General features: G+C 33.3%; 1 protein-coding gene and 1 long non-coding RNA gene across 2 annotated transcripts in view; one reads left to right on the forward strand and one right to left on the reverse strand.

Annotated features, from left to right (window-relative positions):
• LOC140988786 (uncharacterized) overlaps positions 1 to 924 on the forward strand; it is a 10,274-nt gene extending 9,350 nt beyond the window's left edge. The window contains exon 2 of the long non-coding RNA XR_012177359.1: positions 694 to 924. This is a non-coding gene — a long non-coding RNA (uncharacterized lncRNA). The remainder of the gene's footprint in view (positions 1 to 693) is intronic.
• Positions 925 to 1,743: 819 nt separating this feature from the next.
• LOC140988383 (uncharacterized) overlaps positions 1,744 to 13,867 on the reverse strand; it is a 32,625-nt gene continuing 20,501 nt past the window's right edge. The window contains exons 4-10 of the mRNA XM_073457403.1: positions 11,909 to 12,475; positions 11,620 to 11,869; positions 11,017 to 11,472; positions 10,299 to 10,581; positions 9,675 to 9,728; positions 8,670 to 9,296; positions 1,744 to 1,804 (exon numbers count right to left, since the gene is read on the reverse strand). Coding sequence (XP_073313504.1) covers positions 1,744 to 1,804; positions 8,670 to 9,296; positions 9,675 to 9,728; positions 10,299 to 10,581; positions 11,017 to 11,472; positions 11,620 to 11,869; positions 11,909 to 12,475 — 2,298 coding nt within the window. The remainder of the gene's footprint in view (positions 1,805 to 8,669; positions 9,297 to 9,674; positions 9,729 to 10,298; positions 10,582 to 11,016; positions 11,473 to 11,619; positions 11,870 to 11,908; positions 12,476 to 13,867) is intronic.

A 13,867-nucleotide genomic window follows, 5' to 3' on the forward strand; every position in this document is an offset into this window, starting at 1 on the left:
TTTTTTTTTTTTTAAAACCTCATATTTTAAAATATAAGAAAAAAAACATCACCCATAATTAAAATAATTAAAAACAATTATTTAATAAAATTTTTTTTCTATTTTTCAGCCCTCGGTCTCCGTTCCTCGATCGCAACTTGAATATTCCTTAAAAATATATTTTAATGCAACCATGTAGAAAATATAATTTTAAACATGCAATTATGCACAACATAATTAATTAATGAAATTAAAACATTTAATTAAAATACAAAAGAATTTAATAACTCAAATGCATGTGGTTCGTGTGGACCTTAAAATTTTCGTGGCGTTACAGTTATATCGTTTGTTTTCTGTCAAAACAAACCAAGACATGTTTATATCTTCTTTCACTCTTCAATCAAGCCATATAGGTATTTTTAAATATCGCAAGTACATGATTTTAATGCAAGATAATCGAAATTGTTCATATTCAATTATGTTATTTAATTATATTACTTTTATTTATGTGATATTGCTTGTGGTCACTTTACTATCATGGGATTATTACTTCACCCGGTCGCCAGTTACCGGTCAGTTCNCTTTGAAATGATATTCTACGTTACACCTCATTACAGGATATTTTCACTTGCATGCGACTTTATTATTTATTTACTTGTTATTTACGATATATGCATGCTGAGTCTTTAGACTCACTAGACTTGATTGTTGTAGGTACTGATGATGTCGGGACCGAGGGCGGGGATTAGTGAGCCAGCTCGAGTCGGCAGTAGTGGGACCCGAGGACCTCACTTTTCAGCATTTATTATTGTTATCGCTCAAACATTTTACCTACCGTTGGATAAAATTTTACAGTTATTTTTACAACATTAAATTCTTCCGCTGTTATTTTTAAACATGATACATTATTTAACAGTTTATTTTATGAACTGGATATTTCATTTAGTTTAAAAGAAAATTTTTAATTTTTTCGTAAATTTTCAAGTAAGGATTTCTAGGCCTTTACAATATCACTACGGATTTTGTAGTGGGATTGCCAAGGACTATGAGAGGATTCAACGTAATTTGGGTGATAGTTGATCGTATTAAGAAATCAGCGTATTTTCTACTTATTAAAACAATATTCACCATGACACAGTATGCAGAGCTGTACATCCGAGAGATAGTACGAATTCATGGAATTCTAGTGTCTATTGTTTCTGACCGAGATCCGAGATTCACATCGTTTTTCTAGAAGAGTCTGGATGTAGCAATGGGAACAAAGTTGTTGTTCAGTACAACATTTCATCCTCAAACAGATTGTCAGTCTGAAAAGGGTGATTCAAATTCCGGAGGATCTACTCCAAGCTTGTGTGATCAATTTCCAAGTTAGCTGGGAACCGAAGTTACCTCTAGTGGAGTTCGCGTAAAACAATATCTATTAGCCGTCTATAGGTATGGCTCCTTATGAGGCACTTTGCGGGAGGAAGTTTAGATGGACTATACATTGGGACGAAGTTGGTGAAAAAGGAAAATTTGTTCTGGACTTGATCAACCAAACAGCGGAGCTATTAGTCAAAATACGAGATAGGATGAAGACTGCACAAAGTCGCCAGAAAAGCTACGCTGAAAAGCGACGAAGTGAGTTAGAGTTTGTAGTGGGTGACCACGTATTTGTGAAAGATGCACCTATGAAGGGTGTTATGAGATTTTTAGAAATAAAGGCAAACTCAGTCTGAGGTTCATAGGACCGTTTGAAATTTTAGAGAATACTGGAACATTAGCTTATAGAGTGGTGTTGCCACCGACACTAGCTGGAGTGCATAATGTGTTCCACATCTTGATGCTGTGAAAGTACATGTCGAATCCTTCACATGTACTGAATTATGAGCCTCTACAGTCGACTCATAACATGTCTTACGAGGAAAGACATATACAAATTTTGGATAGGCAAGAAAGAAAGCTCCGAAAGAAAGTTATTCAAATGGTCAAATTCATGTGGCTAAATCATTCGGATGAGGAAACTACTTGGGAACTGAGAGGGACATGAGGAGTCGCTACCCGGAGTTATTCGGTACGTTTTAATTTCGAGGACGAAATTTCATTTAAGGGAGGGAGGAATTGTAAGGTCCAAAATACGATAACGTAATCCAACTGCATGCAAATCAAGCAAAAAATGAAAAATACCTAAATAAATTATTTTAACTGCATTAATTAAATGTGGTAGGCATCTTTACATGTTTAAATAGGGTTTTCTATTAGAATGCATAAAATTGTGTTTAAAAAGGGTATTCGAGACGCGATCGAGGAACGGAGACCGGAGACCGTAAAAAGGGAAATATTTTTATTGAATGATTATTTTTAATTATTTAATATATGGTATATTTTAATGTGTATTTTCGAAAATGACAACTTTTGAGGTGTTATTACGCTCCGAGTTGTATTTTAAACCGGTAATAGATTTTCGACGAAAATAGGGACTTTTTGAGAACTCGGCTAATATTTTCGAAAATTATACTGAACGAAATATTTTAACTACTATTTAATGGGCCTATTATACCTAAGTTATTGGGCATAGCTTGCTACACAATTATTTATATCAAATAGAAGCTTTCATACCCTAAATTGCAACACAAAACACACGCACACATCAAACAAAAAGCACTAGAACTCTTAGGGCAGCAGCCATACACAAACACACACAAATTTTGAAGGCTTTTGATTTTAAGGGAATTCAGCAAGGTCTTCTCTCCACCAACGTTCCTCGCATCGCAAATTGTTTTTCATGCGTAAAATACGCAAAGGCACGCCTTAATCTTCCTTCACTCATCGCTCATACCATATTATGTGTATTTAACATGATTGCATGAAAAACATGATTCACTTTCTTATATTTTTGTTTTTATGGCATAACATGAACAAAACTAGAGTTATCATCTTTTTAAATTCATGTTATTGATGCACAAAGGGGCTGCCATGGTATGGCTATGGGAAGGGGCGTTTTTCAACATGTTTAAGATTCCATATAAGCTTAGCTAAGGGCCGGACAAGGAGGGTAAGAAGGGGCAACGAAAATTTGGTTTAAAGGAACTAGGGTTTTTGGCTTTCGGTTCCTAGAAGGGCGAGGCACCTAGCTGCTGTAGAAACGTGTTCATGGGTTATAGGAGGGTTGAGTCATGGTCTTGGACGGCTGGTTTGGTACCTGGAGCGAGGAGAGGACGGTAGGCGCAAGCAAGAAGTCGTGCGAAGCCTCCTAGGGCACGGCTTGGAGGGTTGGGCACACTTGGGGTGCTAGGCCTGGTCCAGTAGCTTATTAAGGGCTCGGATAGGGTCCTAGGATGGTTGGTGTCATGATGGTTAGGGTCTAGGCTTGAAGGGTATGGTTGGTTAAGCTAGGGTTTCGAATAAATGAGTGCAGAATTTTTAGTAGGTGTTTAGGCTTTTTCAAGGGTTTTAATTGGCTTGATTTGGGTTGCATATGGTATGGTTAGGTGTTAATAAGTTATGGTTCAATTTTGGTAAATTTTTGTTAAGTTTTGAGTTGATTCAGGTTAAAACTGAGACGTACGTTTAAGTTTTAAAACGAATTGGGAAATTAGTCAAGGAGCATAATTTTACGTCTAAGAAATATTTATGGGTGTGATTTAAGGTGTTATGTTAAATTTGGATGGATTCGGGTCTTCGTTTTAAGGTCTAAAGATAAATTGGGAAAGTTCTGATTTCAGAGACAAAACGGTCATTTTACACATGAAAAATGTTAGACGTCCTGGCAGTGCCCTGAATGCTGTAATGAATGCTAAAATGTTTAATTTGAAAGTTTATGGAATTTTAGGATGAAAAACGATAATTCTAAAAAACATTTTGCATGCATGGTTTAAAAGAAAAAACGATATATATATATATGCACGAATTTTCATTAGTGATGAATATAATGAAAATTTGAAGGAGGTGAGTTGATTGTCACTAATACGATGATACGATAATATGAGGATATATAAGACCAAGGCTTAGTTGACGGGTGAGAGTTTCGCTGATGTCCCCGTCACCTGCTATCATGGTTATACGTAGATGGATCCATCGACCTACAGCTGATACGAAAATCTTAATTAACGATCTGAATTCAATAAAAGGGAAATGTATACATATATGATTAAAGGAATGGTTTATGATGAAAGGAAAGAGATTTAAAGATATGCATGTTCTTGAAAAACTATTTTATTAAAAGTATCTTTCATTGTTACTTGTAAATATATATGTTTTACTTGCTATCATGGTTAAGGTTTGCTGAGTCAATGGACTCACTAGGTATGATTGATGCATGTGAGCATAAAGTTGTTGATGATGGAGGACTTGATGATTAAACTAGCTGGACTGATCGTGCACATAACCTGAGGACCTCTGCTAGTTTTCCACATTAATGTTGTGACTTTGATTGTTGCACTCCAAATAGCAGGTTGTCCGCAAGTATTATAATTCAGTGAGTCTGATATCGTATCCACAGGGAAGCTACGGTAATTACAAGTCCACTACAATGTCTTTTTGTTATTGTTTTTGTTTTTCTTTTAATTGTTTGAATCTTTAATTGGTAATTTTTAATTGTTCAAATTTTAATTTACGTAATTGAGATTAGAGGATCCACTCTTGATATTTTAATAAAGTTAACATTAATGAACATTATTGAAATCCACTTAGTAAAATGGTTTCAATATATTAAATAATCATATTTATATTATGTTATATACTATTTTCTTATAAGTATAAAATATATATCAAAACTTATAAATGTTGTCAAGTATTTATTGTGCTATATATATTTGTAAACACTAAAACAAGGTTCCCACTTTAAATGGTTGGTAAAACCAAACTAACATTTAAATGGTACCAAGAAATTAATAATATGATATATTGATATATAATAAATCAAGGCATCCACTTTAAATAGTTGGTAAAACCAAACAAACATTTAAATGGTACCAAGAATTTAGTGTAACATATAGCAACAATAAATCAAAACTCCCACTTATAAGTAGGGTATAAAAATGCTTAAAGAAATAAATATAACATAAACAATAAATAATGATTAAATAATATAAAACATAGATTATTANTAATACACATCACTTTTGAAAATCTTCCCATCCAATTTTTCTTCTCCACATAAAATAAAACATGTGGATAATTGAGTTGTTTGAATTGTGGTATTTTATTTTAACCATTTGACCAAGTAGTTTGAGAGATATGGTCAAAATACTAGACATGGTAAAACTGCCACTCCTTTGGTAACTTTGTTTGTTGCTTAATTTGATCCCAATTGTGAGAAGATTTTTATCTCCTGCTTGTCATCAATATTGTAGATATTATCATCAATTTTCTACAGGTTCAAGAATCAGCTTAATCCCATTTGCAACGCCAAGTTTATTCTTGTTTTATCGAAGCTGTAAAAATAGTAAAAACTTATAATTACACAACAACTTATTTTTTATACAATTTATTATAAAACATATAATATTTAAACATTTAATAAAAAAACTATAAATTTATATTATAAAACATTTAATTAATGTACAATTTTTATATTTATCACACCCCCCAACCAGCTTATTGCTAGTCCCTAGCAATTTAAGCGTTAATAGCAATACAAAACAAATTGATTAATTTAAATAGAAATGTAATTGAAATTATCGAAGTGTTTAAATTAAATTTGAAAACCGTCAAAGTTATATCAAGATCATCATAATTATAATTTACGAAATAATCTGAGCTGATCAATTCAAAGCTTATTTTCAGGTAGTTAAATGTACATGGCCTTCAGAAATTCCTAGTAAAAGTCTCAACTCCATATCCTCACGGGTTAATAAATTTTTCAATTTATGGGAACGATTTCTCTCATGGAGTTGGAATACAGATAAATACTCAGGAAAATGGTTTACAGAATGCAGACAGACAAACGAGCCAAACTAATCAAAAGATAGGAAATCCATTGATTCAAAATCTAGTTGTTCTTATTATATATTTTTTCCTGATCTTTTTTTTTGTTTTCATAACATCATGGAATTAGACTAAGTTTTGCTTCTTGACCACATATTTATTTAATTTGTACAATAAATTTCTCTCTTTCTTTTTTTTTCTTTTATGAGAGATAAATGGGTCGTAGCACATAACTTAAAAATTACATAGATCTTCAACATCTTTCTTTTTGTTTTTTTTTCTCTTTTTTTTTTCTTCAGGAAATATCATTTTTTTCCCAAAATAAGAACTCAAGATCTAAACAATAGATAGCCTCTCTCATGATCAATAAAAGCTCGAAAGCTGTTTTCTCAGTCCTTTCCACTCACTCACAAAATATGTGTGAGTTTAAAATTTTAGGCACCCTTATAAGGTATATCTTGGGGCATATACTTTAATACCTGATTTTATCACAATGGTTAATCACTAAAAAAATTTCATAAATCATATTTTTATATTGATCAGAATATTAAAATTGACATTTTTTCAAATAAAATTTAAACATCCTTAAATAGATTAATACATGTTCTAATTTAAACCTTTCAAACATGTAATGTATGATATTTTTGCAAAAATTACTAAGATACAAACAATAAACATGGTTTTATTTTAAAATAATATATTATTTTAAATATATATATTTTTTATTTTTTTATTTTTTTTAATATTTTTTTTTATAAGTTTGTTCTCCCCCCAAACAGAATATGACATTGTCCCTAATGTCAAAATAACTATTAATAAAGAGTACATATTGAAAGAGATATCACCTTGAATTTTATTGAAGATAACAAACTGAAACAAACGCAAACCAATCCATGACTTTTGAATCAATGATCCAACTTTCTTTTCTTACTGCTTGATTGCGACCAATTAATCTTTGCTATCATCGGATCAGGTTTATGAACAAAAGCTTCCAAATCATCAATTAATTGGTCGGTAGTCGAAGCAGAGATGAGCATCCTTCGTGAATTGTCTGAAATGAAATTCTGTTCCACAGCTTTATCAAGAAATGTCAACAAACTGTAATAATAATTATTGATATTCAACAAGCCCACAGGTTTATTATGGATATTAAGTTGTGCCCAAGAAACAGTGTGAAAAATTTCTTCTAATGTACCAAAACCACCCGGTAATGCGCTAAAAGCATCAGAATTTTCAATTATTTTGGTGATTCTTTCATACATTGAAGAAACTTTTAATTCCTCCCCAATCGTAACACCTGTAATATTTCCTTCACCTAAAGCTGTAGGAATAATACCCAAAACCTGACTACCTCCAAGATGTGCAGATGTTGAAACAGATCTCATTAACCCAATATTACCTCCCTCATATACCAAGTGAATTTTTCTCTCACCCAATATATTTCCAAGATTATTTGCTGCTTCTACAAACACTTCATTTTTTTCCAGAACTCGACCCACAAAATACACAAATATTTTTCAATGTTTGTGCAGAGGATCCAGCCATGTTTTTACTTTCTTTTTGGTCTGCCAAAATAGAGAGAAAGATGAGAGATTTTATAGGGGTTATATGTTATCATGACAAAACTATGGTTCACAGTTGTAAACAGAATAAACAGTAAAAACAATAATAACACACATGCATATAAACAGTAGTGTGATTGTGGCTCACAATTTTCCCTCTGGTTTTACGTCCAGAAACGGCTTCAACGCCTTCTATGAGTCGAGGATATGCTTCTCATCCAATTTTCTTATAAATTGGCAAACATGGTCTTTTTTAGTCGGATTCCCAAGACTATTAAAATGACGCTCGTCTTGGAATTGTTTCCATAAATGGAGAAGTTCAATATGCACGTCTCCACTAGAATGCGTCTCAAGAGTTAATAAGATGTTATCTAAAGACTCATTACTCAGCCCATTCTTAATGAAACCAATTTTATCTTCTCTGTTATTGGAAACATATCCCAAAGATCTGCATCGTTTGTCACAAGTCCATCTTGCACATTTGTGACAAACCCCTAAACTTTTGGTCCTTCGTTTTTTCGCATAAGTACTTTTTTCTAACCCTAGCATATACCGAATGAGTAATGACTGTTGAACTTCTCCTCCTAATCGGACCTTAGCTTCTATTACAAGACGAATATCTTCTGGAATTCCTTTTCGCATTAACAATCTCAATCTTTCACATCTATCTGCATAAATTTTTCTTAGAACATTACCGTTATCCGCCATTTAACCGGGAAAATAAAAAGATTAAGGAAACCTGAAATAAAAACAAACAAAATTAATTGCAATACAAAAAATCAAGGATCGGAAAGGGAAATAAACTCTTCTTTAAAGATTTCATTTTCTAAAATTGGTTTAAGCCTTTGTCCATTTACTTTAAAAACATCACCATTTTTAGGATTTTCAATGTCCATAGCTCCATAAAGATACACATGTTTTACAACATATGGACCTGTCCATCTTGATCGTAATTTTCCTGGGAATATGTGAAGTCGCGAATTATAAAGCAAAACTTTTTTACCAATCTCAAAAAATTTTCTAATAATTGTTTTATCATGAAATGATTTGATTTTTGCTTTATAAATCCTTGAATTCTCATACGCGTCATTTCTGAGTTCATCAAGTTCATTAAGTTGCAATTTGTTGGCATCATCCATGCTTGAATTAAAAGTTTTGATCGCCCAATAAGCTTTATGTTCCAATTCCACAGGCAAATGACAATATTTTCCATAAACCAACCTATAGGGAGACATATTCAATGATGTTTTAAAAGCTGTTCGATATGCCCAAAGTGCATCATTAAGTCGCAGAGACCAATCTTTTCTATTTGAGTTAACAGTTTTTTCCAAAATTTGCTTTATCTCCCTATTAGCTAATTCAACTTGTCCATTTGTTTGAGGATGATAAGGAGTAGTTACTTTGTGAGTAATACCATATTTTTTCATTAATGAAGCAAATGGTTTATTAACAAAGTGAGTTCCCCCATCACTTATCATGGCTCGAGGAATTCCAAATCTACTAAAAATATTTTCTTTTAAAAATTTGATGACGATTTTATGATCATTTGTTCGACATGGAATTGCCTCTATCCATTTGGAAACATAATCAACTGCAACTAAAATATACAAGTATCCAAACGACGGTGGAAAAGGTCCCATAAAATCTATTCCCCAACAATCAAAGATTTCAATTTCAATAATAGGATTCAAAGGCATCATGTTTCTTTTTGAAATCGCACCCAATTTTTGACAATTTTCACAGATCTTGCAGATTTCGTGGGTGTCTTTAAACAAAGTGGGCCAATAAAATCCACACTGCAAGATTTTTGCAGCTGTTTTCTTTGAAGAAAAATGTCCTCCGCATGCTTCTGAATGACAAAATTTAATGACACTACTTACCTCATTGTCGGGTATGCAACGCCGAAAAATTTGATCCGGACAATACTTGAACAGATACGGATCATCCCAATAAAAGTTTTTTACCTCATTCAAAAATTTTCTTTTATCTTGAGAACTCTATTGCGGTGGTATTTTTCCTGTCACAAGAAAATTTACTATGTTAGCAAACCAAGGTGTAGTAGTAACTGAAAATAGATGTTCATCAGGAAAATTATCGTTAATTGGTGTCATTTCATAAGATGATCCTGTTACTAGTCTAGATAAATGATCGACTACAACAGTCTCGGTTCCTTTTTTATCTTTGATCACAATGTCAAATTCTTGGAGCAACAAAATCCATCGTATCAGTCGTGGCTTTGCATCCTGTTTGGTCAACAAATATCTAATAGCAGAATGATCAGTAAACACAATAGTCGTTGATCCAATCAAATAAGAATGAAATTTATCTAATTCAAATATTACAGCGAGTAGTTCTTTTTCAGTTGTGGAATAATTCGTTTGAGCATTGTTTAAAGTTCTACTTGCATAATATATCACATAATGCTTACCGTTTCTTCTTTGACCCAATACTGCACCGACTGCATAATCACTCGCATCGCACATGATTTCAAATGGTAAAGATCAATCAAGAGGTTGCATGACAGGAGCTGATGTTAAATGTCGAATGATTTTATCAAAAGCATTTTGGCATTCTAGAGTCCACTCAAATACAATGTCTTTTGTTAAGAGGTTACAAATGGGTTTAGAGATTAAACTAAAGTCCTTTATAACCCTCCTATAAAATCCAGCATGTCCCAAAAATGAACGAATTTCTTTAATGGTTTTTGGAGGGGGTAAATTGGCAATGACATCAACTTTTGCTTTATCAACTTCAATTCCATGATATGACACAATATGTCCCAAAACAATCCCAGAATTAATCATGTAATGACATTTTTCTCAATTTAAAATAAGACCTTTTTCCTCACATCTTTTTAAAACTTTTTCTAAATTTTCAAGACAATTATCAAATGTACTCCCAAAAATAGTTAAATCATCCATGAAAAACTCCAAACAATTCTCAACCATGTCGTTAAAAATGCTTAGCATACATCTTTGAAATGTTGCTGGGGCATTGCATAAACCAAATGGTATCCTTCTGAATGCAAATGTTTCAAAAGGATATGTGAATGTAGTTTTTTCTTGATCTTCAAGTGCAATGGGAATTTGATAATAACCTGAATATCCATCAAGAAAACAGTAGTAGGGATGACCTTCCACTCTTTCTAAAATTTGATCCAAAAATGGTAATGGAAAATGATCTTTTCTAGTGGCATCATTTAATTTTCTGTAATCAATACACATACGCCAACTAGATGGGACTCGACTTGTTAACAATTCACCTTTTTCATTTTTTATCACTGTGATGCCAGATTTTTTTGGAACTACTTGTGTTGGACTTACCCACTTATTATCAGAAATATGATAGATAATTCCAACATCAAGTAGTTTGAGAACTTCAGTTTTCACAACATCTTTCATGTGCGGATTTAATCTCCTTTGTGGTTGTTGAGATGTTTTAGCATTTTCTTCTAAATGAATTTTGTGAGTGCAAATTAGTGGATTAATGCCCTTGAGATCTTTTAGTGTCCAACCAATTGCATTTTTATGTCTTTTAAGCATATCAACTAATTTACCTTCTTCATCACTTGCTAGTTTGGAAGAAATTACCACCGGATATGTTTCATCTTCTCCAAGAAATGCATACTTCAATTCTTCTGGCAAGGGTTTTAACTCCAATATGGGTGGTTCGTCTTTGTTCTCATATTTTGCATCAAATTCTTTCTCTGATCCTGGTAACGAGTGATACCTGATAAAATCATCAAGATCAATTTCAATATTTTCTTTAACAGTTTCAATTGAACAAATATCTAATTGATCACGAGTACTCCCTTCTTGAATGTTTTCTTCCACAAGAGTTTCAATAAGATTTTCATCTTCACTTTCATCTCCTTTGTCATGTGGTTGCTTACAAAGATTAAAAACATTAAGCTCCAAGGTCATGTTACCAAATGACAACTTCATTATTCCATTCCTGCAATTTATAAGAGCATTAGAAGTTGCTAAAAATGGACGACCCAAAATTACAGGAATTGCATTACAAGCTTCGATAGGTTGTGTATCTAAAACTATGAAATCGACAGGATATACAAAGTTATCAACTTGGACCAACACGTCTTCTACCATACCTCTTGGCACTTTAACAGATCTATCGGCAAGTAAAAGTGTTACCGAAGTAGGTTTTAACTCACCTAGATTGAGTTCTTGATAAACTGAATATGGAAGTAAATTCACACTAGCTCCAAGATCAAGCAAGGCTTTTTTAATCTTTCGTTCTCCAATAATACATGAAATAGTAGGACAACCAGGGTCTTTGTATTTCAAATTATTATTATTTTGAATAATTGCACTTACTTGTTCGGCTAAAAATGCTTTCTTTTTCACATTCAATTTTCTTTTCACGGTGCACAAGTCTTTCAAAAATTTGGCATATGATGGTACCTGCTTTATTGCATCTAATAAAGGAATATTAACTTTTACTTGTTTAAAAATATCATATATATCAGAATTCAAATTTGATTTTTTTGTATTTTTCAATGCATGAGGGAATGGTGGTGGCACTATCTGTTGATCCTCTTCTTCGCAAGTTATGGGTTCCACTTCCTTACCCTTTGGAGTTGATTTATCATCATTTTCACAAGGTTCAAGAATGGATTTTTCCACTACCTTACCACTGCGAAGGGTAATAACAGATTTTACCTGATCCATCGGTTGAGTTCCAGAAGTTCCGGTTTGTGAATGATGATCCTTGGGATTAGGCTGTGGTTGTGAAGGAAACTTACCTTTTTCATGAACATTAAGTGCAGATGCAAATTTAGCAAGAGTATCTTTCAAATCTGTCATGGTTTGAGCAGTTTGAGTATTGATAGACTCTTGCTTTGCAATGAAAGAATTCAATATATCTTCCAAGTTCCTTTTAGGTGGAGGAACATAAGGTGCATAATTTTGAAAATTTTGTTGATGTTGGAAATGTGGTTGTGAAAATTGTGCAGCATTATCATTCCTCCAACTAAAATTTGGATGATTTCGCCAACCTGGATTGTAATTATAATGGCCCGAAAATTCGTGTATGAAAATTTGCGGAAAAATTTTAAATTTTCTTTTTAAAGTAATTAAAATGCCTCATTCACAAAATAACCTGATAAATCAAATTTAATGTTCAAAATAGCAGCGGAAGAAATTATTGTTCGCAAAATAACAAGTTAAAGTAATCCAACAACTGATAAAAATGTTTGAGCATAAAAAATGGTAAATGCTGTAAATGAGGTCCTCGGATCCCACTATTGCCGACTCGAGCTGGCTCACTGGTCCCCGCCCTCGATCCCAACATCATCAGCACCTACAACAATCAAGTCTAGCGAGTCTAAAGACTCAGCATGCATATATTGTAAATAACGAGTAAATAATATAGTAAAATTTGCATGGGATAAAAATATCATGTCATGAGGCATACGTGAAAATAACTTATCATGATCAATTATAATACGTGCATAACTGAAATGAAAATCATAATGAAAATGTTTGCTCCTTGGAGCCCTGTAATAAAATGGCATGTCATAAATTTTCTGGTGAGATTATGGTCTACGCAAGTGGCCCCTGCACTGAACAGAACTGAACTGACCGGTAACTGGCGATCGGAACCGGTAACTGGCGACCGGGTGAAGTAATGAGCGTCTGATCAGACTAATGCCACAGTATACTGGGTGGTACACAACTGAACTGACCGGTAACTGACGATCGGGTGAAGTAATAATCCCATGATAGTACAATGGCCACAAGCAATATCACATAACTCTCAAAAATGAATAATTTCTATTTTTATGTACGTAATATAATTAAATAACGTAATTAAATGTCCTGTATTAATTTTATCAAACGAGTTGGATCGTTCCCAGGCTCGCTGCGATTTAAATCTAACATGAAAAATATGCAATTGATTTTTTTTCTTGACCAAACATCGTAATTGAATACAAAAACTAGACAATTACGCCCACTGACTTAGTATTTAGTCATGACTTCGAGCCAACTCGAACCAACGTTTAGTCATGATTAAAATACTCTTAAAAAGGATTAAATAATGCTCCTAAATTTACATTACTCGAAATTTAGTGAATGGAGGCAAAAAACGTGAAACGCTCTTTCGAGTGTCACTTTGGCACATTGCACCGTAAGTTCTCGTACGACCTCTAAAATGATCCGAATCACAAACGGCAAAAAACATGACCTTCCTAACTTGATGAGGCACTATCCAGTCCAAGGCCATACGCTAAAAGCCAACCAAGAACCCAGAACACGCAGCACGCTTGCTGTCCAAAAAGACAGCAGCAGCGCCTTTGATTCCTTGCGTCGTTTTCGAGACTACCGGCCATTGGGGCTTGAACCACCGACCAGAGTCCCTTACCAACATCCTAAGGGATGATTTGAACCATGGCTAAGGGC

This window comes from Primulina huaijiensis, chromosome 11 (assembly GCF_012295235.1).
Source record: "Primulina huaijiensis isolate GDHJ02 chromosome 11, ASM1229523v2, whole genome shotgun sequence".
Lineage (NCBI taxonomy): Eukaryota > Viridiplantae > Streptophyta > Magnoliopsida > Lamiales > Gesneriaceae > Primulina > Primulina huaijiensis.